General features: G+C 51.6%; 1 protein-coding gene across 1 annotated transcript; it reads right to left on the minus strand.

The window, feature by feature from the left end:
* Positions 1–738: 738 nt before the first annotated feature.
* CGRRF1 (cell growth regulator with ring finger domain 1) lies at positions 739–27,374 on the minus strand. The gene is made up of 6 exons (XM_082275383.1): positions 27,250–27,374; positions 22,898–23,037; positions 20,877–21,054; positions 17,818–17,965; positions 4,914–5,021; positions 739–1,107 (listed from the first exon to the last, which is right to left on the minus strand). The coding sequence occupies exons 1-6, from the start codon at positions 27,351–27,353 to the stop codon at positions 787–789; spliced, it is 999 nt and encodes a 332-aa protein (XP_082131509.1). The 5' UTR covers positions 27,354–27,374; the 3' UTR covers positions 739–786.
* Between the last annotated feature and the right edge of the window lie 198 nt (positions 27,375–27,572).

Genomic DNA, 27,572 nt, shown 5'->3' on the forward strand with positions numbered 1-27,572 from the left:
CCTTATAATACCGGTAGGTAATTAATTACCCTCCTTACTATACTGGTGGGGAACTGACCCCCTTATAATACCAGTGGGTAATTACCCCCTTACTATACTGGTGGGGAACTGACCCCCTTATAATACCAGTGGGTAATTACCCCCTTACCATACTGGTGGGTAACTGACCCCCCCTTATCATACCTGTGGGTAACTGACTTCCTTAATATACCGGTGGGTAGCTACCCCCCTTACAGGCCAGGTGGGAAACTGACCCCCTTATAATACCAGTAGGTAATTACCCTCCTAATCATACTGGTGGGAAACTGACCCCCTTATAATACCCCCCTTACCATACTGGTGGGTAACTGACCCCCCTTACCAAACCATAGCAGTCTGATTATGGGGGTGGGCAGGGAGTGCGCAGTGAAGGATGTGATGGGACTGGGTGCGGTTCCATGGTCCAGGCTCGGGGGTCCTCACCCGGTTGGGGGTGTTGTGCTGCGCAGTGACAGATGTGATAGGACTGGGTGCGGTTCCATGGTCCAGGCTCGGGGGTCCTCACCCGGTTGGCGGTGTTCTGCTGCGCCGTGATGGATGTGATGGGACTGGGTGCGGTTCCATGGTCCAGGCTCGGGGGTCCTCACCCGGTTGGCGGTGTTCTGCTGCGCCGTGATGGATGTGATGGGACTGGGTGCGGTTCCATGGTCCAGGCTCGGGGGTCCTCACCCGGTTGGGGGTGTTGTGCTGCGCAGTGACGGATGTGATAGGACTGGGCGCGGTTCCATGGTCCAGGCTCGGGGGTCCTCACCCGGTTGGCGGTGTTCTGCTGCGCAGTGGGAAGGTTTCTTGTACAAATTGCCGGCATATGGGGCAGTGCTGGAAACGCGTCAGGCAGCCGTCACACAGGCAGACGTGGCGGCAGGGCAGGAGCACCCAGTTCACCGTGTCATTCTGACAGACAACGCAGTCCTTCCCCCTGCCGTCCTGCATCCCCCCCTCCTCCTCCTCCTCCTCTTCCTCGGACAGCCCCAACCTCTGCAGAAGCTCCTTATCGCTGGAACTGTCCCGGCTCCCCTCGGCCTCCGCAGGATCCGCCCTCTGCTCGCTTGTAGACATATAAAGTTGCTAAAAACGACAAGAAACAGAACATTCATCACACTGAATACCAACACAGTACAAGCTAACAACTGCCGGCAATACAGTGTATTGCGAAAGTATTCGGCCCCCCTTGAACTTTGCGACCTTTTGCCACATTTCAGGCTTCAAACATAAAGATATAAAACTGTAATTTTTTGTGAAGAATCAACAACAAGTGGGACACAATCATGAAGTGGAACGCAATTTATTGGATATTTCAAACTTTTTTTAACAAATAAAAAACTGAAAAATTGGGCGTGCAAAATTATTCAGCCCCCTTAAGTTAATACTTTGTAGCGCCACCTTTTGCTGCGATTACAATTTTCAGTGCAGCAAACTCTCTCCAGAAGTTCAGTGAGGATCTCTGAATGATCCAATGTTGACCTAAATGACTAATGATGATAAATAGAATCCACCTGTGTGTAATCAAGTCTCTGTATAAATGCACCTGCACTGTGATAGTCTCAGAGGTCCGTTTAAAGCGCAGAGAGCATCATGAAGAACAAGGAACACACCAGGCAGGTCCGAGATACTGTTGTGGAGAAGTTTAAAGCCGGATTTGGATACAAAAAGATTTCCCAAGCTTTAAACATCCCAAGGAGCATTGTGCAAGCGATAACATTGAAATGGAAGGAGTATCAGACCACTGCAAATCTACGAAGACCTGGCCGTCCCTCTAAACATTCAGCTCATACAAGGAGAAGACTGATCAGAGATGCAGCCAAGAGGCCCATGATCACTCTGGATGAACTGCAGAGATCTACAGCTGAGGTGGGAGACTCTGTCCATAGGACAACAATCAGTCGTATACTGCACAAATCTGGCCTTTATGGAAGAGTGGCAAGAAGAAAGCCATTTCTTAAAGATATCCATAAAAAGTGTCGTTTAAAGTTTGCCACAAGCCACCTGGGAGACACCAAACATGTGGAAGAAGGTGCTCTGGTCAGAGGAAACCAAAATCAAACTTTTTGGCAACAATGCAAAACGTTATGTTTGGTGTAAAAGCAACACAGCTCATCACCCTGAACACACCATCCCCACTGTGAAACATGGTGGTGGCAGCATCATGGTTTGGGCCTGCTTTTCTTCAGCAGGGACAGGGAAGATGGTTAAAATTGATGGGAAGATGGATGGAGCCAAATACAGGACCATTCTGGAAGAAAACCTGATGGAGTCTGCAAAAGACCTGAGACTGGGACGGAGATTTGTCTTCCAACAAGACAATGATCCAAAACATAAAGCAAAATCTACAATGGAATGGTTGACAAATAAACATATCCAGGTGTTAGAATGGCCAAGTCAAAGTCCAGACCTGAAAACTGCTGTTCACAAACGCTCTCCATCCAACCTCACTGAGCTCGAGCTGTTTTGCAAGGAGGAATGGGCAAAAATTTCAGTCTCTCGATGTGCAAAACTGATAGAGACATACCCCAAGCCACTTACAGCTGTAATCACAGCAAAAGGTGGCGCTACAAAGTATTAACTTAAGGGGGCTGAATAATTTTGCACGCTCAATTTTTCAGTTTTTTATTTGTTAAAAAAGTTTGAAATATCCAATAAATTTCGTTCCACTTCATGATTGTGTCCCACTTGTTGTTGATTCTTCACAAAAAATTACAGTTTTATATCTTTATGTTTGAAGCCTGAAATGTGGCAATAGGTCAAAAAGTTCAAGGGGGCCAAATACTTTTGCAAGGCACTGTATGGAGTCACATAAAACGGAGTTTCCTTGCCAAAGAATTTCTAATTCAGTTTGGCCAGCCTTGTGATCCAGACACACCTAACAGACAGCACAGCCAGATCCTCTACCTCTCTGCACTGCAGTTATCAATAGATCCTGATCCGGGGGCCGCCTCCGTCTGTAACTGGACAGGAGCAGACTGGGGAGGTCAGCACTCAACACATGTGCAATGCAGCAGAGTCTGATTGGCTTTCAGTGCTGACCCTCCCCCTCTGAGTATGCTGCTTTACAGATAATAACAGGGGGCAGCCAATGTGCCGAGTAACCAATCAGCTTCTAACTTCAGCTTGTTCAGTTAAGCTTTGACAATAAAAGACAGAAGCTGATTGGTTGCCATGCACAGCTGCTCCAGTCTTCGTAAATTCTGCTCAAGATTTTCCTTACAAAACAGCCACACTCAGAGTACAGAAGCCGGTCCCCTGCCAGCATGGTGCAGAGGATGACTCTTGCTCTTTGTTGGGAAGCAGTGGTCTCTCTGTAAGGGTCCAACATGCCCCATGCTGAATCCCAGTCAGAACTCCCCAATCAGTAGGGAGCGTACCCTTTGATTATTGCAAAGGGGAATGTCAGACCTCTACTGAGAGACCACTGCTTCCACACAGAAAAGGACTCTTGCTCTCTATGGGGAAGCAGTGGTCTCTCTGCAGAGGTGTGACATGCTGCCTTGCTGAGTCCCATACAGAACTCCCCCATTGGCAGGGAGTGTGCACTTTTCTTTTTAGAAAGCAGCATATCACACCTCTGCAGAGAGACCACTGCTTCCACATTGAGAAGGACTCTTGCTCTCTATCGGGAAGCAGTGGTCTCTCTGCAAAACGTCCAATATGCCCCTTGCTGAGTCCCATACAGAGCTCCCTAATTGGCAGGGAGTGTGCACTTTGCTTTTTAGAAAGCGGCATATCACACCTCTGCAGAGAGACCACTGCTTCCACATTGAGAAGGACTCTTGCTCTCTATGGGGAAGCAGTGGTCTCTCTGCAAAGGTCCAAAGTGCCCCCTTGCTGAGTTACAGCCAGAGCTCCCCAATCAGCAGGGAGCGTGCACTTTGATTATTGGAAAGGGGAATGTCAGATCTCTGCTGAGAGACCACTGCATTCACATTGAGAAGGACTGTTGCTCTCTATGGGGAAGCAGTGGTCTCTCTGCAGAGGTGTGACATGCTGCCTTGCCAAGTCCCATACAGAACTCTCCAATTGGCAGGGAGTGTGCACTTTGCTTATTGGAAAGGGGAATGTCAGACCTCTGCTGAGAGACCACTGCTTCCACACAGAAAGGGACTCTTGCTGTATGTTGGAAAGCAGTGGTCTCTCTGTAGAGGTGGGAAATGGCCCCATGCTGAGTTACAGCCAGAGCTCCCCAATCAGCAGTGAGTGTGCACTTTGCTTATTAGAAAGGGGAATGTCAGACCTCTGCTGAGAGACCACTGCTTCCACCCAATGTGCAATGCTCCTTCTCTGTATCAGGCTGGCAGGAGATTGGCCATTATACTCAGGCTGTAGCTGCTTCTAAAGAACTGTAAGACCCGGCACATCTTTTGTGATGCACCTGAAATGGGCGGAGAGTTTAGGCTCCATTCACACTTGTGCGACTTATCATGCAACTTTTTACACCAAAGTCACATGACAAGCCCTTCCTCGTGTTTTCCAATGATAAGCATTCATAGATGTGCGACTTAAAGTCGCAGCCACTTCACAGGAGTTCATGTAGTACTTTGGTCCGACTTTCATGCAACTTAAGGGCCATAGACTTCTATGCTAACCCTCAACAGTTGCATGAAAGTCGCATCTGAATGTTATACAATGTAACAGCTCTCCATTATCACTGGTCAAAGCCAAAGTCGTATCCAAGCCGCACTCCCCCCCCCCCCCAAAGTCACACTCCATAGTCGGCACAACTTTGGGAGTCGTAGTGTGAATGAAGCTTTCACTGGGCTTTCAATGTCGTCCTTTTCTATCTGCCTGGAATTTGGCGGCTCCTCGCTGCGATACTTTGTGTATTTCACAAGTCGGAACACGGCAACAAAGGATCCGGCTTTTCCCGGAAAGCATTTTACCTTCAGGTCATAGAACTGTCCCTGCGCGGTGAGAAGATACTGATAGAGGATCCTGCAGGGGAGATTGTAACTTCTGTCCGGGACATGGATAACACTCAGCATGGAGACCTGGAAGAGCAGACAGCGGGTCACATGCAGTGGTGCATTTTGGTTTTGTGCTGCCCTAGGCAACACTAAAATTTGGGCGCCCCCCATCCCCCTGCTATGTAAATTTGCTATTTCCTATTTAACGGATGTGACTCCCTACAAAATTGAAGGACTGCAAATCCCAGCATGAACCCCTGAAATCTCACGAGAGGGGGGTGAGAGGGGGTGGGGGTGAGAGAGAGGGGGGAGGTGAGTGAGTGGGGGGGAGAGGAGAGAGAGAGGGGGGAGAGAGAGGGGAGGGATGGAGGGAGGAGAGAGAGGGGAGAGGGAGGAGAGAGAGAGAGAGACAAGTGAAAGAGAGAGAGGGGGGAGGGAAAGAGAGAGAGGGGGGAGGGAAAGAGAGAGAGGGGGAGGGAAAGAGAGAGAGAGGGGGGTGAGAGAGAGGTGAAGGAGAGAGAGAGAGAGAGGTGAGGGAGGAGAGAGAGAGGCAAGGGAGAAGAGAGAGGGGGGAGGGAGGAGAGAGAGGGGGGAGAGAGAGAGAGAGGGGGGAGAGAGAGAGAGAGAGGGGGTGAGGGAGGAGAGAGAGAGATAGGCGAGGGAGAAGAGAGAGGGGGGAGAGGGAGGAGAGAGAGAGAGGGGGGGGAGAGAGAGAGGCGAGGGAAAGAGAGAGAAGAGGGAGGAAAGTGAGAGAGAGGGGGGTGAGAGAGAGGTGAAGGAGGAGAGAGAGAGAGAGAGAGGTGAGGGAGGAGAGAGAGAGGCGAGGGAGAAGAGAGAGGGGGGAGGGAGGAGAGAGAGGGGGGAGGGAGGAGAAAGAGACGGGAGAGAGAGAGACCGGAGAGAGGAGAGAGAGAGACCGGAGGGAGGAGAGAGACCGGAGGGAGGAGAGAGAGAGATGAGGGAGGAGAGAGAGGGAGGAGAGAGAGACCGGAGGGAGGAGAGAGAGAGATGAGGGAGGAGAGAGAGGGAGGAGAGAGAGACCGGAGGGAGGAGAGAGAGAGAGACCGGAGGGAGGAGAGAGACCGGAGGGAGGAGAGAGATGAGGGAGGAGAGAGAGAGATGAGGGAGGAGAGAGAGGGAGGAGAGAGAGAGGAGAGAGAGACCAGAGGGAGGAGAGAGAGAGAGAGACCAGGAGGGAGGAGAGAGAGAGAGAGACCGGAGGGAGGAGAGAGAGAGACCGGAGGGAGGAGAGAGAGAGGCCGGAGGGAGGAGAGAGAGAGACCGGAGGGAGGAGAGAGAGAGAGAGAGACCGGAGGGAGGAGAGAGAGAGAGAGAGAGACCGGAGGGAGGAGAGAGAGAGAGACCGGAGGGAGGAGAGAGAGAGAGAGAGCGATGTCACTGGTTGCTAGGTGCCAGGCGGCTCTAGCAACCAGTGGTCAATACAGTCTCAGGTGGAGGCGGGGAAGGGGCTTTTTTGCTGCCCTCCCTGCAAAGTGCCACCCTAGGCCTGGGCCTTGTCAGGCCTAGCCAGAATACAGCACTGGTCACATGGGGAGGGGGGGGGGCACACACACAAGACACGGCTGCCGTTTTACCCACTTCCAGACCCCCCTTTTCTGACATTTTCTGTTTATATGTAACAATCAGTATTTTTTGCTACGAAATTACTTAGACCCCAAAATATTATATATATTATTTTTAACCACTTCCATATCTGACGCCCCAAAACACGGAGATCCTTCCTCTGCAGTGCGGGACGATCCGACATCGGCCATTTCCACATTTCATATTGGTTACTTCGTTACAAAATACAGCCCAAAAAAAAAAAAAATCCATCAAGTTCAAACAAAAGACAAAAAAAACAATAAATAAATAAAATTAGGACTTTTAACTCTTTCACTGCCAGAGCTGTTATTGTGTTTTGTTACACGTTTAAAAAATCATTTTAGAGTAGATTAGTTAAAACCCCCAAAACATGATCTACTTCCTGAAAGCAGAGACCCCGGAGAATAAAAGAGGGGCAGTTCCAATTTTTGGATGGCACGTATAATTAGTGCAACGGTTTATAAAATGCAACATTTTACTAAAAAAAAAAAAAAAAAAAAAAAAAAGATACACTAAAGTGAGTTTTAGGGCACACGAACGCAATATATTACCCAATTTTCAGTAAAATATAAGCGATTATTAAATAGATACCAAACATGTCAAAGCTTATAATTTTGTGAGCCCAAAAAACAGAGATAAACATCTATACCCTATATCACAAGTGTCAAACACAAGGCCCACGGGGCGAATGCGGCCCCCCTCCAGGCCATTTCATGTGGCCCTCGCACCACTCCTGCAGCTGCAGCACCCCCGTCTCTGCCCCCACATTGTCTCAGTAGTAGGCAGCAGAGAGGATGGAACTCCTTTGCCAGATCCAGCGCTTCTCTGTGCAACTGCAGAAAGGTTCGTCTTTGCCCACCCCCCTGTCACAGCAGTCCGCAGCAGAGAGTCGGTCAGAACTGCCCTTACAGATCCTGCACCTCTCTGTGCAGCCGCAACACCACCTTTTCTCTGCCTCCCCTGGTCTCAGCATTCATCAGACTCTGGAAGCTGACTCCATCCCTCCTTAGGTCCTCCTCCAGACCCTGTATTTTCTTCCTCCGAGATCCATTCTGGCAGCAGCACAAGGTAAGGGGGTGCATTGTGACGTAAGGAAGGGTGGGTGACTCTTGACTTCTGATGGTTGGGGGGGGGGGGGGCTCTTGACATCTCATGTAAGGGTGTAAGGGGGGTGTGGGGTGCTCTGAAAATCTAATCTTACAGATATAACCGGCCCTTTGAGGGCAACCATAATGCTGATGTGGCCCGAGATTAAATTTAGTTTGACACCCCTGCCCTATATTTTTCATAGGTGACACGTGTGTTTAGGCTGGTACATGCATGCATGTGGGGGGGGGGGGGACTTAAATCTTTTTTACACTTTTTTTCACTAAACTTAATTTTTTATCACATAGGTAACAACAAACCCCCCCCCCCCCCTATGTGATCATTTTTTTAATAACAGGTTTTTTTGGGTGCAACATCCGCATCTAAAAAGCACCACTGTCTCACCTGTCCTCCAATGAAGCACAGACTGTGCTTCAGTAGCTTCTTCTAATCCCCCACCTCCCCCACCCCTCCATACTGGCTGGGGAATGTGACACCAGGACCCAGAAGTGACGTTTTACCAGAAAGAGATGACCACGGAGCCCAGGAAACATGGTGGGGGCTCATGCAGGGGAAAGACCCACACACACGCTGAGCTTTGCTGGCTGCAGAGGTTTTACACAGAAATGGGTGGACCTCTGCAGAGAGACCACTGCTTCCACACAGTGACCCTGATTCCAGATCTCAGATTCGATTCCGATGCCTGGCTTGTAGGGATCAACCGATAATCGGCAAAGCTGATATATCGAGGGCCGGTATGCACTTTCCCCGATATATTGGAATCAGCCCTGGAGGTTACTGATATTGCCGATATATTGAGGGCCGATCTGCACTTTCCCCGATATATCGGAATCAGCCCCGGAGGTTACTGATATTGCCGATATATTGAGGGCCGGTATGCACTTTCCCCGATATATTGGAATCGCCCCCGGAGGTTACCGATATTGCCGATATATTGAGGGCAGATATGCACTTTCCCTGATATATTGGAATCGGCCCCCGGAGGTTACCGATATTGCCGATATATTGAGGGCAGATATGCACTTTCCCCGATATATTGGAATCGCCCCCCGGAGGTTACCGATATTGCCGATATATTGAGGGCAGATATGCACTTTCCCTGATATATTGGAATCGGCCCCGGAGGTTACCGATATATTGAGGGCCGATCTGCACTTTCCCCTATATCGGAATCGGCCCCGGAGGTTACTGATATTGCCGATATATTGAGGGCCGGTATGCACTTTCCCCGATATATTGGAATCGCCCCCCGGAGGTTACCGATATTGCCGATATATTGAGGGCAGATATGCACTTTCCCTGATATATTGGAATCGGCCCCGGAGGTTACCGATATTTCGGGAAAGTGCTTGTACCGGAGTGATGTCTGCAGCTAGAGGCATCACCCCGGTACCGGTGTCCATAGCCGACGGTCAGCTGTCTTGTAATGACAACCGATGAGGCTGAGAAGCCGCTCGGCTGTCATTACAGGGAGGGGACGTCGTCCCCCCTCCCGCCGCCTTCCGCGGTCGCCCGGGTCTCCTGTCCCACCAGCCAGCACGGCCGCCGAAGACCCGATCAAAGCCGCATTCGGCTCTGTTTGGGTCTCCATGCAAAAACCCGGAAGTGATTTCATGAGTGACCTCACTTCCAGGTACTCGGCGCCAGATTCAAAAAAATGACAGCAATCAAAACAGCCAAACTTGGCATTTTGAATGCTTTTAAGTGCAGAGGAAAGGTTTGGGTTCTTTTAGACCCCCCAGATCCCTCCTCAACAGTATCCGTGTAAAAATAAAAACATAAAAAATTTTTAAATGTCCGAAAATTTTGGCAGATACCGATATGCGATGACCAAAATATCGGTAAACGATATCGGTGGATCACTACCGGCTTAGTGTCAGAGAAGAACTAACTGGAACTGATCTTTGGTTATTGACGGCTCTCCAGCTTTACCTCCTGGCACTAAATCTAATGGGCCGGCTTAGGACTTTATGGCAGACTGATACTCCAATATTACCACCCATTGCTGGGATGGAGATTAGCACAGTGCCCGTCACGTGACCACAGATGAGGATAATTCAGGCTCATCCTCTCCTCTGGCAGAGATCATGTGACCCATTGTCTAGGCTGCTGACCACAATTGATACTGAAGGAAGCCTGGAGCAGCGGTTTCTCCAGGAAAGGTGTATCAGCCCTTCCATGGCTCTTTACTGTCCCAGCAGTGCAGATTTCCCTTCAGGTCCATGAAGTGGTTAATAATAATAATAATGTTGTTGGGGGTAGAAAGCTCCATGGAGTTCCTGATATGCGATACTCAGAAGATCAGCGAGGAATTTGGCATTCTGCTGACACAACCTTTTTTTCTGATCAGCGACAGGAAATTAGGTAGCTCTTCAGTGAATATCACATGGAGGTCATTCCCAGTCTGCCGTGTTCATCTGACCAGAATAACCCATGTTTTCCATTTACAAGAGAGTGACTGTGAGCCGGGATCCCTCTGCCAGTAAACTGACCGTACAACTCCGACCCGTAACCCGACAGCAAATTTCCTGCCTGGTATAGTCATGAGTAAGATGTCTGAGTCGGGGTGGGCGACTCATCTGGGACTGTATGTCATGTCACCTCTACAAACCAAAAATATCACTGAGAATGCAGCCTATCCAATCACTAGAGAGCGGTGACATCACTGAGAATGCTGCCTATCCATTCACTAGAGAGCGGTGACATCACAGAGAATGCAGCCTATCCATTCACTAGAGAGCGGTGACATCACAGAGAATGCAGCCTATCCAATCACTAGAGAGCGGTGACATCACTGAGAATGCTGCCTATCCCTTCACTAGAGAGCGGTGACATCACTGAGAATGCAGCCTATCCATTCACTAGAGAGCGGTGACATCACTGAGAATGCAGCCTATCCAATCACTAGAGAGCGGTGACATCACTGAGAATGCAGCCTATCCAATCACTAGAGAGCGGTGACATCACAGAGAATGCAGCCTATCCAATCACTAGAGAGCGGTGACATCACTGAGAATGCAGCCTATCCAATCACTAGAGAGCGGTGACATCACTGAGAATGCAGCCTATCCATTCACTAGAGAGCGGTGACATCACTGAGAATGCAGCCTATCCAATCACTAGAGAGCGGTGACATCACTGAGAATGCTGCCTATCCCTTCACTAGAGAGCAGTGACATCACTGAGAATGCAGCCTATCCAATCACTAGAGAGCGGTGACATCACTGAGAATGCAGCCTATCCAATCACTAGAGAGCGGTGACATCACTGAGAATGCAGCCTATCCATTCACTAGAGAGCGGTGACATCACTGAGAATGCAGCCTATCCAATCACTAGAGAGCGGTGACATCACTGAGAATGCTGCCTATCCCTTCACTAGAGAGCAGTGACATCACTGAGAATGCAGCCTATCCATTCACTAGAGAGCGGTGACATCACTGAGAATGCTGCCTATCCCTTCACTAGAGAGCAGTGACATCACTGAGAATGCAGCCTATCCATTCACTAGAGAGCGGTGACATCACTGAGAATGCAGCCTATCCAATCACTAGAGAGCGGTGACATCACTGAGAATGCTGCCTATCCATTCACTAGAGAGCGGTGACATCACTGAGAATGCAGCCTATCCATTCACTAGAGAGCGGTGACATCACTGAGAATGCAGCCTATCCATTCACTAGAGAGCGATGACATCACTGAGAATGCAGCCTATCCATTCACTAGAGAGCGGTGACATCACTGAGAATGCAGCCTATCCAATCACTAGAGAGCGATGACATCACTGAGAATGCAGCCTATCCATTCAGTAGAGAGCGGTGACATCACTGAGAATGCAGCCTATCCCTTCACTAGAGAGCGATGACATCACTGAGAATGCAGCCTATCCATTCACTAGAGAGCGATGACATCACTGAGAATGCAGCCTATCCATTCACTAGAGAGCGATGACATCACTGAGAATGCAGCCTATCCCTTCACTAGAGAGCAGTGACATCACTGAGAATGCAGCCTATCCATTCACTAGAGAGCGGTGACATCACTGAGAATGCTGCCTATCCCTTCACTAGAGAGCGATGACATCACTGAGAATGCAGCCTATCCCTTCACTAGAGAGCAGTGACATCACTGAGAATGCAGCCTATCCATTCACTAGAGAGCGGTGACATCACTGAGAATGCAGCCTATCCATTCACTAGAGAGCGGTGACATCACTGAGAATGCAGCCTATCCAATCACTAGAGAGCGGTGACATCACAGAGAATGCAGCCTATCCATTCACTAGAGAGCGGTGACATCACTGAGAATGCAGCCTATCCATTCACTAGAGAGCGATGACATCACTGAGAATGCAGCCTATCCATTCACTAGAGAGCGGTGACATCACTGAGAATGCAGCCTATCCATTCAGTAGAGAGCGGTGACATCACTGAGAATGCAGCCTATCCCTTCACTAGAGAGCGATGACATCACTGAGAATGCAGCCTATCCAATCACTAGAGAGCGATGACATCACTGAGAATGCAGCCTATCCATTCAGTAGAGTGGTCCCCTTTGTTTGGCAGTGTTCTGTATATATATATATTCTTGGCCCGGCTCGCTCTCCCTCCTCGGCGGGGTGACAGGTGCGCTCTAAATACAAAGCTGTCAGCATGCGTAGGAAAGGCCGGGACTTTCTGGAAGTAGTTGTGAAATCCTATAAAGAAATCCGTGGAGTCAGGGGCTTCCCTTTATATCTGCGAGGTGATATCTGATCCGGGAGAAACAAACCGCAGCCCACTGATCTCCATCCAGATAAAACAAGGAGAAGAAGATAACAAAAGGGGGGGGGGGGTGTTCTCCGAATCTCCCCCTTCTTCCCCCACAATGCAAATGCAGCATGACTGAGAATATTGTCCTTACTAGAGGGGACTTCCTTCATCTCCACCATCCAGGTCATCAGCCCCTAATTCCGAGCCGGGGGGAGGGGTTCACTTTTATAAGAGGAATAATTGTAAGACAATATGAGAGGTTGGTGGAGCCGCCATGACACAGCACTGCAAAGAATAAAAAAAAGTTTGAATCTGAACTCGGGGATAATAAATCCATCGGTCATGTGACTTCTAGAATCTTCCATATCTGTGCAGTCATCCAGTGCGAGACTTCCTGTAATAAAGACCGCCCACTGCAGGGGGAACTGGTCTTGTCTCCGCCCCCCTCCTTTTCTGTAGTGGGTGGAGCCTGCTGGGCCCCTTCAACAGCTCTGCTCTCTACTTGTGCCGGGTAGCTAGTATTGGTCTCCGCCCCTGCTGTAGTGAGTGGAGTCTGCTGGGCACCTCCCACAGCTCTGCTCTCTCCTTGTGCTGGGTGACTGGTCTGGTCTCTGCCCCCTTCTTGTAGTTTCCTGTGGTGGGTGGAGCCTGCTGAGACCCTCCGCACAGCTCTCCTCTCTCTTAGTGCAGGGAGACTGGTCTTGTCTCCGCCCCCCTCCTATAGTTTTTAAGTATTGGGTGGAGCCTGCTGGGCCCCTTCCACAGCTCTGCTTTCTACTTGTGCAGGGTAGCTAGTCTTAATCTCTGCCCCCTGCTATAGTGGGTGGGATCTGCTGGGCACCTCCCACAGCTCTGCTCTTTCCTTGTGCAGGGTGACTGGTCTGGTCTTTGCCTCCTCCCGTAATTTACTGTGGTGGGTGGAGCCTGCTGGGACCCTCCCACAGCTCTACTCTCTTAGTGCAGGGGGACTGGTCTTGTCTCCGCCCCCTCCTGTAGTTCTTTTTGTGGGTTGAGCTTGTTGGTCCCCTCCCACAGCTCTGCTTTCTCCTTGTGTAGGATAACTGGTCTTGTTTCTGCCCCATCCTGCAGTGGGTGGAGCCTGATGGGCTCCTCCCACAGCTCTGCTTTCTCCTTGTGCAGGGTGATTGGTCTTGTTTCTGCCCCCTCCTGTAGTGGGTGGAGTCTGCTGGGCCTCTCCCAGAGTTCTGCTCTCTCTCCTTGTGCAAAAGGACTGGTTTGGTCTCCGCCCCCTCCTGTCGTTTTCTGTAGTAGGCGGAGCCTCCTGCATCCCTCCCACAGCTCTGCTCTCTGCACACGTGTTGAAACAAGAACTGGTGTCCCCATTTGAAAACTTCACTTCTGTTTCTGGTGATAACTTTCCCATCACCTTTTGTCTAAGTCAGTGGTCTCCAAACTGCGGCCCAGGGGCCAGATTGGGCCCTTGGGGCACGATTTCATTCACTTATACCAATAATGGGGAATAATTGCCCTCCCCACTGAGACCAGTGAGAGACACCAAAGATTGGGAGGAATTATGCCCTATGACACCAATGATGAGGCACTATTCCTTCCTCTGACACCAATGATGGGGCACTATTCCTTCCTCTGACACCAATGATGGGGCACTATTCCTCCCACTGACACCAATGATGGGACACTATTCCTCCCACTGACACCAATGATGAGGCACTATTCCTTCCTCTGACACCACAGGTGGGGCAATGTCTTTCCCACTGAGGTCGGGACTTTTCTACTCCCACTGGCCACAGTCCGACCCCCCTAAAGTCTGAGGGGCAGTAAACTTGCCTTGTTGGCAATCACAGAGGTCAGATGTTTCTTGTAGTTGGCCTCCAGGTTTGCACACATCTAAGGAGGGATTTTCTCCCACTCTTCTTTGCAGATCCTCTCCAAGTTATTGAGGTTTTGAGGCCGACGTTTGGTAACTCCAACCTTCAGCTCCCTCCACATATTTTCTATAGGATGAAGGTCTGGAGACTGACTAGGCCACTCCAGGACCTTAATGTGCTTCTTCTTGAGCCACTCTTTTGTTGCCTTGGCCATGTGTTTTGGGTCATTGTCATTCTGGAAGACCCATCCATGACCCATTTTCAATGCCCAGGCTGAGGGAAGGAGGATCTCACACAAAATTTGATGGTACATGGCCCCGTCCATCGTCCCTTTGATGCGGTGAAGTTCTCCTGTCCCCTTACCAGAAAAACGTCCCCAAAGCAAAATGTTTCCACCTCCACGTGTGACGGTGGGGGAAGGTATTCTTGGGGCCACAGGCAGCATTCTTCCTCCTACAAAGATGGCAAGTTGAGTTGATGCCAAAGAGCTGGATTTTAGTCTCATCTGAACACAACATTTTCTCCCAGTTCTCCTCTGAATCATTCAGACGTTCATCAGCAATCTTCAGATGGGCTGTACATGTGATTTCTTGAGCAGGGGGACCTTGCGGGCGCTGCAATATTTCAGTCCCTCGCGGCGTAGTGTGTTACTAATTGTTTTCTTGGTGACGATGGTCCCAGCTGAGATCATTGAGAAGATTCTCCCGTGTAGTTCTGGGCTGATTCCTCACCGTTCTCCATCATCATTGAACCTCCACGAGGTGAGATCTTCCATGGAGCCCCAGACTGAGGGAGACTGACAGTTATTTTCTGTTTCTTCCATTTGGCAATAATCGCACCAACTGTTGTCACTGTCAAGGTCTTTCCTTGCCCTCCTGTTGGCAGCCATCTTGGACATGTGCAGACTGCTGCCTCTTATAAACTCTGATTGCATCATCACTTGCCTGCTGCCTGGGTGTCGCACAGTGATGATGTTGCACACCTGACTATATCTATCACCTGATGGGTTGCAGTCCTTGCCCTTGTGTTTGTCCTCCAAGACGTGTATGACTTGGCTTGGCTGACGACTCTCCTGGCTCTCGAACCTGCATCAGCAGACGACCCCGCATTGGTAGACGACCTCACATTGGTAGACGACCCCGCATTGGTAGACAACCCGCATCTTGACTTGACCCCGGCTTGGATGACTACTCGCTTCTGGACTTGACCCCGGCTTGTTCCTTCTCTCACTTCCTCACTCTTGCTGTGTATTTATTGTTGTTTGCTCCAATAAACTGCTTTATTGTACTTGCATCTCCGTGTGGTCTGGTTTCCTGGCACCCTGACAGTCACCCTCTCACCAAGCTGCCTGGCGATGGTCTTGTAGCCATTCCAGCCTTGAGTAGGTCTACAATCTTCTCCCTGACATCCTTGGACAGCTCTTTGGTCTTGGCCATGGTGGAGAGATTGGAATCTGATTGATTCTGTGGACAGGTGTCTTTTATACAGGTAACAAGCTGAGATTAGGAGAACTCCCTATAAGAGAATCCTCCTAATCTCAGCTTGTTACCTGTATGGAAGACACCTGGGACCCAGAATAATTGCACCTACTGTTGTCACCCTCTCACCAAGCTGCTTGGCGATGGTCTTGTAGCCATTCCAGCCTTGTGTAGGTCTACAATCTTCTCCCTGACATCCTTGGACAGCTCTTTGGTCTTGGCCATGGTGGAGAGATTGGAATCTGATTGATTGATTGATTCTGTGGACAGGTGTCTTCTATACAGGTAACAAGCTGAGATTAGGAGCACTCCCTTTAAGAGAATCCTCCTAATCTCAGCTCATTACCTGTATAGAAGACACCTGGGAGCCAGAAATCTTGCTGATTGGTCGGGGATCAAATGCTTATTTCACTCATTAAAATGCAAATCAAAATTTATAACTTTTTTGAAATGCGTTTTTCTGGATATTTTTGTTGTTATTCCGTCTCTCACTGGTAAAATAAACCGACCAATAAAATTATAGACTGATCATTTCTTTGTCAGTCAAACGTACAAAATCAGCAGGGGTTCACATACTTTTTTCCCTCACTGTACATCTAAACTGATGACCTACATGAGCTCTTGAAGCATCACCTGTGGAAAATTTAGGATACCAAAGTCTGTTGCCGTATCACAGATGCAGAAAGTTTTAAGCCTTGGCATGTTGGGTATTTATTTACTCAGCCCAATCTAAACTTTTATTTCTTCCCAACAAATTAGGTAATATATGGCATTTGTGTGTTCAAAACTGAAGTGTAGTGTATTTTTTACTGAAATGTTGCACTAATGCCATGTGACATATAAAATTGGGACTACCACCATTTCATTCTCCAGGGTAGGGCTGCCATTGCCATTAGAAATCATGAAGCCCCGTACAGCCTACCTGAACAGAACACAGAGGCTCCTCTTCATTCATAAACTGAAGCATAGTAAACACAGTTTGCTATGCTCAGTTATGAATGGACACAGGAGCAATCCCTACCAATCACTCACTGTGTCCAATTTGGAAAAAGAAGGGGCAGGTAAGCTACATTTTTACTGGCCCCTTCCCCCCACTCTCCATCCGTGTGTGTGCCCCCAGCAGCTGAGGAAAGACGGAAACCAGAGGGGGCAGGCCCACAGGAAGGAATCAGATGTGGGCAGCAAATAGAAGGGGATCAGTGTGGGGGGGAGAGAGGGGGGTGGGGTGTGGGGGAAATTATAGAATGATGCACTGTCTGTGTCTCTCCCTCCAGAAGCTGAAAGCCGACGTGAGGGAGAGAGGAAGAAACCAGCTTTCAGCTGCTGGAGGGAGAGACACAGACAAAATGCATCGTTATATAAATTTCCTCCACCCCCCTCTCCACCCTGATCCCCTTCTATTTGCTGCCCACATCTGATTCGCCCCCCCATACAGTTTTACTGGCCCCTTCCCCCCACTCTCCATTTGTGCATTAGTGGGGGCGAGGGGGGGGCAGGCACACAGGAGGGAATCAGATGTGGGCAGCCCCTCTCGCTCGGCACCCCTATACATTTTTACTGGCCCCTTCCCCCACTCTGTGTGCCCCCAGCAGCCGGTGGGAGAGAGAAACCGGCAGCACTGTGGGGAGGGGGGGGTCAGGCCAAGGGGGGCCAGGTGTGGGCAGCAAATGGAAAGGGATCAGTGTGGGGGGGTGTGGGCCAGATTATAGAACGATGCACTGTGTCTGTGTCTCTCCCTTCAGCAGCTGAAAGCTGGTGGGAGGGAGTGAGGAAGAAACCGACTTTAAGCTGCTGGAGGGAGAGACACAGACACAGTGCATTATTCTGAAATTGTCCCACCCCCTGCGCACCGATCTCCGTGCTGTCTGGGCCCCTTGTGCCCGGGCTACCCACAGGAGGCCCGGTGCTACCCCCCCCCCTTCATTGGCGGCCCAGGGTGTCTGCTTTCTAAAAATTCAGAATGTTTGGGTGTTTTATAAAAATTTTTTTTAAACACATGCCCAAAAAATCCCCCAAAATGGCCCTGGCAGTGAAAGGGTCAATAATGGTGGCTATGCTGTCCTCTCATAAACAGAATGAAGTGCGTTACTCACAATGGGATATAACTCCCGGTCATCCGCATGGGACAATGTCAGCAGAGCTATAAGTGGATAACGAGTGCGGGGAACAGCGCCAAAATCCTCGATCTTGTTGTCCTCTGGCAGCTGGACCAGAATTTCTTCTTTGCTTTCTTTCTGGACACTAAATAGATGAGCTAAGGAAAGCAAGGTGCTGGGGAGAGAATGGGGGGGGGGGGGGGGGTTTGATGGCCGGCATCATAGAGCAGATCCTGAGGGGCTCCACTTGTACCCAGGTATTCCTTGAGAGATAGAAGAGCCACAACAGGTAAAAAGACAAAGACTGCAAGAAAGGAATGAGACCTGGTATCAACTTTTGCGTCCCTGTGCAGCAGAGCTCAGACAGGGATAGGGAGAAGCAGCACATGGAGGCAATCAATTTATGTGCTAACAAGGAACAAGCTGGTATGAGGGGAGAGCAGAATGACAGAGAGATGATGAGCTCTTCACTGTGCTGCTTCTCCTTTTACTGTCCAGTCAAATTATGGGGGCTTGTCCGGGATTACCTGGGTTCAGAGGAAGCAGGTTGAAGGATGCCAAATTTGTCTTGGTATCAACTTCTGTAACAGAACACACTGAAAGAAAGCGAAGCAGCACAAGTAGCCAATTAGTTCAAGTACTGATAAAAGGCACGCTGATAGGAGCCATTCATACTGCTTCTCCTTTTACTGTCCAGTCAAATTATGGGGGCTTGTCCGGGATTACCTGGGTTCCGAGGAAGCAGGCTGAATGATGCCGAATTTGTCTTGGTATCAACTTCTGTAAACAGAACACACTGAAAGAAAGCGAAGCAGCACAAGTAGCCAATTAGTTCAAGTACTGATAAAAGGCACGCTGATAGGAGCCATTCATACTGCTTCTCCTTTCACTGTCCAGTTAAAGTATGGGGGCTCATCCGGGACTACCTTGGCTTTAAGAAAGTGAGTGGAATGATGCTGGTCACCAGACAGGCAGCAACAAAAAGGGGAAATCTCTCGATTGAAGGTAAATATTGCAGTAAAATGTCCTGGTTGTCTGGCAGTGCTGACTCTCCCTCTCCGAAGTCTGAACATTTTTAAAAGGTGCTCAAAATTCCGGAAACAACCCAAAAACCTTATTAAGTAGGTAACTGGCGATTACCAAAACTGGCACCACTCTGATTGTATGATGAGGGCACACCGGATTTGCTGGGACAGTCTTGGCCCTCTGTCCCGTCAATGCCGTGTCCCGGGATCACAGCATCAGCTGTATTGGAATTCCAAAAAACGTGCAACAATTCAGAAAGGCAATCTGTAGGAATCGGTGGAACCAGTCTGCAAATTGGGTATAATAGGCGGTCCCCACATATTTAGAGGCGGGGTCTGCGTGGCACAACCCATAAAGTGGGCAAGCTCACCTGGAAAGCAGTAAGTGATTAACAGTGTCCTGGCATCTGGAACCAGAACATTGGTAAGTATGCTAGGGTGGGGACCATGGGCTGCAGTCCTCTGTCCATCTCCTGTACTATGTCTGCAGTCTCTGACCGTCTCCTGTACTATGTCTGCAGTCTCTGACCGTCTCCTGTACTATGTCTGCAGTCTCTGACCTTCTCCTGTACTATGTCTGCAGTCTCTGACCGTCTCCTGTACTATGTCTGCAGTCTCTGACCGTCTCCTGTACTATGTCTGCAGTCTCTGACCGTCTCCTGTACTATGTCTGTAGTCTCTGACCATCTCCTGTACTATGTCTGCAGTCTCTGACCGTCTCCTGTACTATGTCTGTAGTCTCTGACCATCTCCTGTACTATGTCTGCAGTCTCTGACCCTCTCCTGTACTATGTCTGCAGTCTCTAACAGTCTCCTGTATCCTATTACATAGTCAGGTTGAAAAAAGACACAAGTCCGTCTGGCTCAACCAATAAAAAACAAAGAAAACCCGACCATAAAATCCCATATACACAATCCTATACCCGCAGTTGATCCTAGTCTCTGACTCTCTCTTGTAGGTCTGCAGTCTCTGACCATCTCCTGTACTATGTCTGCAGTCTGACTGTCTCCTGTACTGTGTCTGCACTCTCTGACCGTCTCCTGTAGTATGTCTGCAGTCTCTGACTGTCTCCTGTACTATGTCTGCAGTCTCTGACCATCTCCTGTAGTAGGTCTGCAGTCTCTGACCGTCTCCTTTACTATGTCTGCAGTCTCTGACCATCTCCTGTACTATGTCTGCAGTCTCTGACCTTCTCCTGTACTATGTCTGCAGTCTCTGACCATCTCCTGTACTATGTCTGTAGTCTCTGACCTTCTCCTGTACTATGTCTGCAGTCTCTGACCTTCTCCTGTACTATGTCTGCAGTCTCTGACCGTCTCCTGTACTATGTCTGTAGTCTCTGACCATCTCCTGTAGTATGTCTGCAGTCTCTGACCGTCTCCTGTACTATGTCTGCAATCTCTGACTGTCCCCTGTACCAGGTCTGCATTCTCTGACCATCTCCTGTACTATGTCTGCAGTCTCTGACCGTCTCCTGTACCATGTCTGCAGTCTCTGACCGTCTCCTGTAGTATGTCTGCACTCTCTGACTGTCCCCTGTACCATGTCTGCATTCTCTGACCATCTCCTGTACTATGTCTGCATTCTCTGACCATCTCCTGTACTATGTCTGCAGTCTCTGACCATCTTCTGTAGAGTTTCTGCCGTCTCTGACCGTCTCCTGTACTATGTCTGCAGTCTCTGATCATCTTCTGTAGCGTTTCTGCAGTCTCTGACCGTCTTCTCTAGTACGCCACTATTATGTGTGGCTCTTCGGTGATGGGAGTCACATTAGAGAGTTGCCCCCCATAGCTCTATCTACTCTGTGCTGTAAAATCGGTCTTCACCATGAAAATAAACTCTCTTTTTAATAGACTAGCATTCAATTACTGACTATATACTGCCCCCTGGTGGTGAGATGGTGGAATTAGTGGCACAGTACTTGTGAAAAGCAACCTGGAACTGATGGATCCCTTTTTCTGTCACGGGGGAAGGGGGGACAAGACGGGGGAAATATCTGAGACAGAGACGGGGGTACAGATGAAGGATACAGATGCTGCTCCCTGTGCTGGTATTGGTTGTTCAGCGTCTCCTCCAGGGCTCCGGGGGTCATTATCAGGAAGCGGTAGGCATGTCTCTGTAGGACCTCCTGCACCTTCTGCACGCTGCAGCCCCAGTAAACGGTCAGGGTGGTCTCCTCCAGGCAATGAGGCCGCAACGTCACTCCCGCTGCAGACAAAACAAAGAAAACTTTATCAGTGAGCTGCAGTGCACACCGCTGGGACCGCCGCCCACTCCTGCCAACTAAGAATGTTTTCTTTTACTAGCGCTGATCAGTGAAGGTCCCTGAATGTGAGCCGGTATAAACCTCTTCTAGTACAGCAGAGCTGGAGTGTGAGAGGGAGAAGCAGCATAATGAGCCAATCAGTTCATGTGCTGACAGGAAGCATGCTGATAGGAGAAGAGATCAGAGTGACAGAGAGCTGAGCGCATTGCTGTGCCGCTTATATTTTCACTGTCCAGTCACAGGCTGGGGGCGGGTCCAGGATGACCTGGGCTCAGAGGAAGTGGGAGGACTGATGCTGGTAATTATTCTATTGGCAGTTTTTTCCTGATGAAAAGATTTGTCTCTCCTGCTGGCTATGTGTGAAGGATACTGAGTGGAGGCCAGTGGAGGGATTGGAAGAGAAGGGTGGAGGCCATGGAGGCCAAAGGAGGAACTGGGAGAGAGGGGTGGAGGGCACTGAGCAGAGGCCGGTGGAGGATACAGAAAAGAGGTCGGTGGAGGGCACTGAGCAGAGGCCGGTGGAGGGATTGGCAGAGGGGGTGGAGGACACTGAATAGAGGCCGGTGGAGGGCACTGAGGAGAGGTCGGTGGAGGGAACTGAGAGGCCGGAGGACGACAGGGAGTAGAGGCTGGTGGAGGACACGGAGCAGAGGCCGGTGGAGGATAGGCGGCAGAGGCCGGTGGAGGGAACTGAGCAGAGGCCGGTGGAGGACAGGAAGCAGAGGCCGGTGGAGGACAGGAAGCAGAGGCCGGTGGAGGACACGGAGCAGAGGCCGGTGAAGGACACGGAGCAGAGGCCGGTGGAGGACAGGGAGCAGAAGCCGGTGGAGGACAGGGAGCAGAGGCCGCTAGAGGGAACTGAGCAGAGGCCGGTAGAGGACAGGGAGCAGAGGCCGATGGAGGACAGGGAGCAGAAGCCGGTGGAGGGCACGGAGCAGAGGCCGGTGGAGGGCATGGAGCAGAGGCCGGTGGAGGACAGGGAGCAGAGGCCGCTGAAGGGATCTCAGCAGAGGCCGGTGGAGGACACGGAGCAGAGGCCGGTGGAGGACAGAAAGCAGAGGTCGGTGGAGGACACGGAGCAGAGGTCGGTGGAGGACACGGAGCAGAGGTCGGTGGAGGACACGGAGCAGAGGCCGGTGGAGGACACGGAGCAGAGGCCGGTGGAGGACACGGAGCAGAGGCCGGTGGAGGACACGGAGCAGAGGCCGGTGGAGGACAGAAAGCAGATATCGGTGGAGGACACGGAGCAGAGGTTGGTGGAGGACACGGAGCAGAGGTCGGTGGAGGACACGGAGCAGAGGCCGGTGGAGGACAGAAAGCAGATATCGGTGGAGGACACGGAGCAGAGGTTGGTGGAGGACACGGAGCAGAGGCCGGTGGAGGACAGAAAGCAGATATCGGTGGAGGACACGGAGCAGAGGTTGGTGGAGGACACGGAGCAGAGGTCGGTGGAGGACACGGAGCAGAGGCCGGTGGAGGACAGAAAGCAGATATCGGTGGAGGACACGGAGCAGAGGCCGGTGGAGGACAGAAAGCAGATATCGGTGGAGGACACGGAGCAGAGGTTGGTGGAGGACACGGAGCAGAGGTCGGTGGAGGACACGGAGCAGAGGCCGGTGGAGGACAGAAAGCAGATATCGGTGGAGGACACGGAGCAGAGGCCGGTGGAGGACACGGAGCAGAGGTCGGTGGAGGACACGGAGCAGAGGCCGGTGGAGGACACGGAGAAGAGGCCGGTGGAGGACATGGAGCTGGAATATTTTGAGTCCAGCATTAATCACTCACATGTTATGTTGGCGGTATCGGGGTTCACAATCTCCAGCCCGAAGGGGTTCTTCACTTGTACCATTCGCTTTCTGGACAGGAAAGTATTGGAGGCGGAGTCATCGGAATTCCTCAGGATGACCGGAACGTCCACGCCGAACCTGGAAGGAGTAAGAAGTAAATAAAAGACTTTCAGTTTATTTTTTCATGCAGTCATGTGATCAGACTGGAAGGGTCGGTGTCTGACAACATTGAATCCGCTGTCACAAACAATCCTTGTGTTGTTTACTAATATATTTATTTCCTATGATTGCCAGCGCCATCTGGTGGCTATAATCCTCTATTTTCCTGATTGTGGTATTTCTGCATTACAGCCACTAGATGGAGCTGATATAATAATGAGGTAAAATACAGGATGAGGAGTGACAGCTGAGTGAAGGCCGAGGAGATTCTCACTGACTTTCCTCCCCAAATCCAAATCCAAATCCAAAACCAACACCAACAGGTCAATTTCTAGGTCTGGGTGGAGTCAGGAGAAAGGAAGGGAAGGAAACAGAGAGAATACATTCCACCTCTGGGTGAGATCTATAAATGGTGTGGGACAGTTGACGGACGTTCGGCGCAGTTGTCGGAGGTACCGTGCGGTTGTCAGATGTATGGGTCAGTTGTCGGACGTACGGTGCGGTTGTCAGATGTACGGTGCGGTTGTCTGAGGTACGGCGCGGTTATTGGACGTACGCCGCGGTTGTCGGATGTATGGGACGGTTGTCGGAGGTACGGCGCGGTTTTCGGATGTATGGGACAGTTGTCGGACGTACGGCGCGGTTGTCGGACGTTCGGCGCAGTTGTCGGAGTTACCGTGCGGTTGTCGGATGTACGGCGCGGTTGTCGGACGTACGGCGTGGTTGTCGGACGTACGGCGCAGTTGTCGGAGGTACCGTGCGGTTGTCGGACGTACGGCGCGGTTGTCAGACGTATGGCGCGGTTGTCAGACGTACGGCGCGGTTGTCAGACGTACGGCGCGGTTGTCGGATGTACGGTGCGGTTGTCGGAGGTACGGCGCGGTTATTGGACGTACGCCGCAGTTGTTGGATGTATGGGACAGTTGTCGGACGTACGGCGCGGTTGTCGGAGGTATGGGACGGTTGTCGGACGTTCGGCGCAGTTGTCGGAGTTACCGTGCGGTTGTCGGATCTACGGCTCGGTTGTTGGATGTACGGCGCGGTTGTCGGACGTACGGCGCAGTTGTTGAAGGTACCGTGCGGTTGTCGGACGTACGGCGCGGTTGTCAGACGTACGGCGCGGTTGTCGGATGTACGGTGCGGTTGTCGGAGGTACGGCGCGGTTATTGGACGTCCGCCGCGGTTGTTGGATGTATGGGACGGTTGTCGGAGGTACGGCACGGTTTTCGGATGCATGGGACAGTTGACGGAACAACAGCGTGGTTGTTGGACGTACGGCGCGGTTGTCGGAAGTATGGGACAGTTGTCGGACGTACGGCGCTGTTGTTGGATGTACAGTGTGGTTGTCGGATGTACGGCGTGGTTGTCGGACGTACGGCGCGGTTGTCGGACTTACGGCGCGGTTGTCGGATGTATGGGACGGTTGTCGGATGTACGGCGCGGTTGTCGGATGTACGGGACGGTTGTCGGATGTACGGGACGGTTGTCGGAGGTACGGCGCGGTTGTCGGATGTACGGGACAGTTGTCAGACGTACAGCGTGGTTGTCGGATGTACGGGACGGTTGTCGGATGTACGGAGCGGTTGTCGGATGTACGGGACGGTTGTCGGCTGTACTGGACGGTTGTCTGATGTACGGGACGGTTGTCGGAGGTACGGCGCGGTTGTCGGATGTACGGGACGGTTGTCGGATGTACGGGACGGTTGTCGGATGTACGGGACAGTTGTCGGATGTACGGGACGGTTGTCGGATGTACGGGACGGTTGTCGGATGTACGGGACGGTTGTCGGATGTACGGGACGGTTGTCGGATGTATGGGACGGTTGTCGGATGTATGGGACGGTTGTCGGATGTACGGGACGGTTGTCGGAGGTATGGGACGGTTGTCGGATGTATAGGACGGTTGTCGGAGGTACGGCGCGGTTGTCGGATGTACGGGACGGTTGTCGGAGGTACGGCGCGGTTGTCGGATGTACGGGACAGTTGTCGGAGGTACGGCGCGGTTGTCGGATGTACGGGACAGTTGTCGGAGGTACGGGACGGTCGTCGGATGTACGGGACGGTTGTCGGATGTACGGGACGGTTGTCGGATGTACGGGACGGTCGTCGGATGTACGGGACGGTTGTCGGAGGTACGGCGCGGTTGTTGGATGTACGGGACAGTTGTCGGAGGTACGGCGCGGGTGTCGGATGTACGGACGGTTGTCGGATGTACGGGACGGTTGTCGGCTGTATGGGACGGTTGTCGGCTGTACGGGACGGTTGTCTGATGTACGGGACGGTTGTCGGAGGTACGGCGCGGTTGTCGGATGTACGGGACGGTTGTCGGAGGTACGGCGCGGTTGTCGGATGTACGGGACGGTTGTCGGAGGTACGGTGCGGTTGTCGGATGTACGGACGGTTGTCGGATGTACGGGACGGTTGTCGGCTGTATGGGACGGTTGTCGGCTGTACTGGACGGTTGTCTGATGTACGGGACGGTTGTCGGAGGTACGGCGCGGTTGTCGGATGTACGGGACAGTTGTCGGAGGTACGGCGCGGTTGTCGGATGTACGGACGGTTGTCGGATGTACGGGACGGTTGTCGGCTGTATGGGACGGTTGTCGGCTGTACTGGACGGTTGTCTGATGTACGGGACGGTTGTCGGAGGTGCGGCGCGGTTGTCGGATGTACGGGACGGTTGTCGGATGTACGGGACGGTTGTCGGATGTACGGGACAGTTGTCGGATGTACGGGACGGTTGTCGGCTGTACGGGACGGTTGTCGGATGTACGGGACAGTTGTCGGATGTACAGGACGGTTGTCGGCTGTATGGGACGGTTGTCGGATGTATGGGACGGTTGTCGGATGTACGGGACGGTTGTCGGATGTACGGGACGGTTGTCGGATGTACGGGACGGTTGTCGGCTGTATGGGACGGTTGTCGGCTGTATGGGACGGTTGTCGGATGTATGGGACGGTTGTCGGATGTATGGGACGGTTGTCGGCTGTACGGGACGGTTGTCGGATGTACGGGACGGTTGTCGGAGGTACGGCGCGGTTGTCGGATGTATGGGACGGTTGCCGGCTGTACGGGACGGTTGTCGGATGTACGGGACGGTTGTCGGATGTAGGGCGCAGGTTGTCGGATGTATGGGACGGTTGTCGGATGTACGGCGCGGTTGTCGGATGTACGGGACGGTTGTCGGAGGTATGGCGCGGTTGTCGGATGTACGGGACGGTTGTCAGGTGTACGGGACGGTTGTCGGCTGTATGGGACGGTTGTCGGCTGTACTGGACGGTTGTCTGATGTACGGGACGGTTGTCGGAGGTACGGCGCGGTTGTCGGATGTACGGGACGGTTGTCGGATGTACGGGACGGTTGTCGGATGTACGGGACGGTTGTCGGAGGTACGGCGCGGTTGTCGGATGTACGGGACAGTTGTCGGAGGTACGGCGCGGTTGTCGGATGTACAGGACGGTTGTCGGAGGTACGGCGAGGTTGTCGGATGTACGGACGGTTGTCGGATGTATGGGACGGTTGTCGGATGTATGGGACGGTTGTCGGATGTATGGGACGGTTGTCGGATGTATGGGACGGTTGTCAGAGGTACGGCGCGGTTGTCGGATGTACGGGACAGTTGTCGGATGTACGGGACGGTTGTCGGATGTATGGGACGGTTGTCGGATGTATGGGACGGTTGTCGGATGTATGGGACGGTTGTCAGAGGTACGGCGCGGTTGTCGGATGTACGGGACGGTTGTCGGATGTATGGGACGGTTGTCGGATGTACGGGACGGTTGTCGGATGTATGGGACGGTTGTCGGATGTATGGGACGGTTGTCAGAGGTACGGCGCGGTTGTCGGATGTACGGGACAGTTGTCGGATGTACGGGACGGTTGTCGGATGTATGGGACGGTTGTCGGATGTATGGGACGGTTGTCGGATGTATGGGACGGTTGTCAGAGGTACGGCGCGGTTGTCGGATGTACGGGACGGTTGTCGGATGTATGGGACGGTTGTCGGATGTACGGGACGGTTGTCGGATCGGATGTACGGGACGGTTGTCGGTCGTACGGCGCGGTTGTTGGACGTACAAATCGGTTGTCTGAGGTACGGCGCAGTTGTCAGACACACAGCTACACACATTGTATACATTTCACAGGGGAAGGAGTTCTCAGGTCTCAGATGACACCAGGCTGTGACTCACCAGCCCAGCACTAGGCCGCAGGTGACCAGGAAGCAGATTAGAACCACGGCGATGTAGAAATGCGGGGAATATCCGTACAATGTACTCAGCACTGTGGCCGGCATCGCCGCTCCCCTCCCCCTTCACACCGGATTATACCCGGCGGCTGCCGTAGCTGTATGGCGGCGCTGATTGGTCCGTTCCTCAGAGCTGTGACAGATCACACTGAGCGCTGAGCCGCCATATTTGTTCCTGGTAAGAAAACTTTGACAGCAATAAATTACTATGAACGCTTTTTTTATTTTTTTCATTTTTCAGAATTCTCATCACAGGAAATTCTTTCA

Source organism: Pelophylax lessonae, assembly GCF_965119305.1.
Source record: "Pelophylax lessonae genome assembly, chromosome: 13".
NCBI lineage: Eukaryota > Metazoa > Chordata > Amphibia > Anura > Ranidae > Pelophylax > Pelophylax lessonae.

Coding starts and splice junctions, on each gene's coding strand:
- CGRRF1 (XM_082275383.1), bottom strand. CDS start 27,353: ATGCCGGCCACAGTGCTGAGTACATTGTACGGATATTCCCCGCATTTC. Junction 23,038..27,249: donor TGCGGCCTAGTGCTGGGCTG/GTGAGTCACAGC, acceptor TACTCCTTCCAG/GTTCGGCGTGGACGTTCCGG. Junction 5,022..17,817: donor ACCGGGAGTTATATCCCATT/GTGAGTAACGCA, acceptor CTGCTCTTCCAG/GTCTCCATGCTGAGTGTTAT.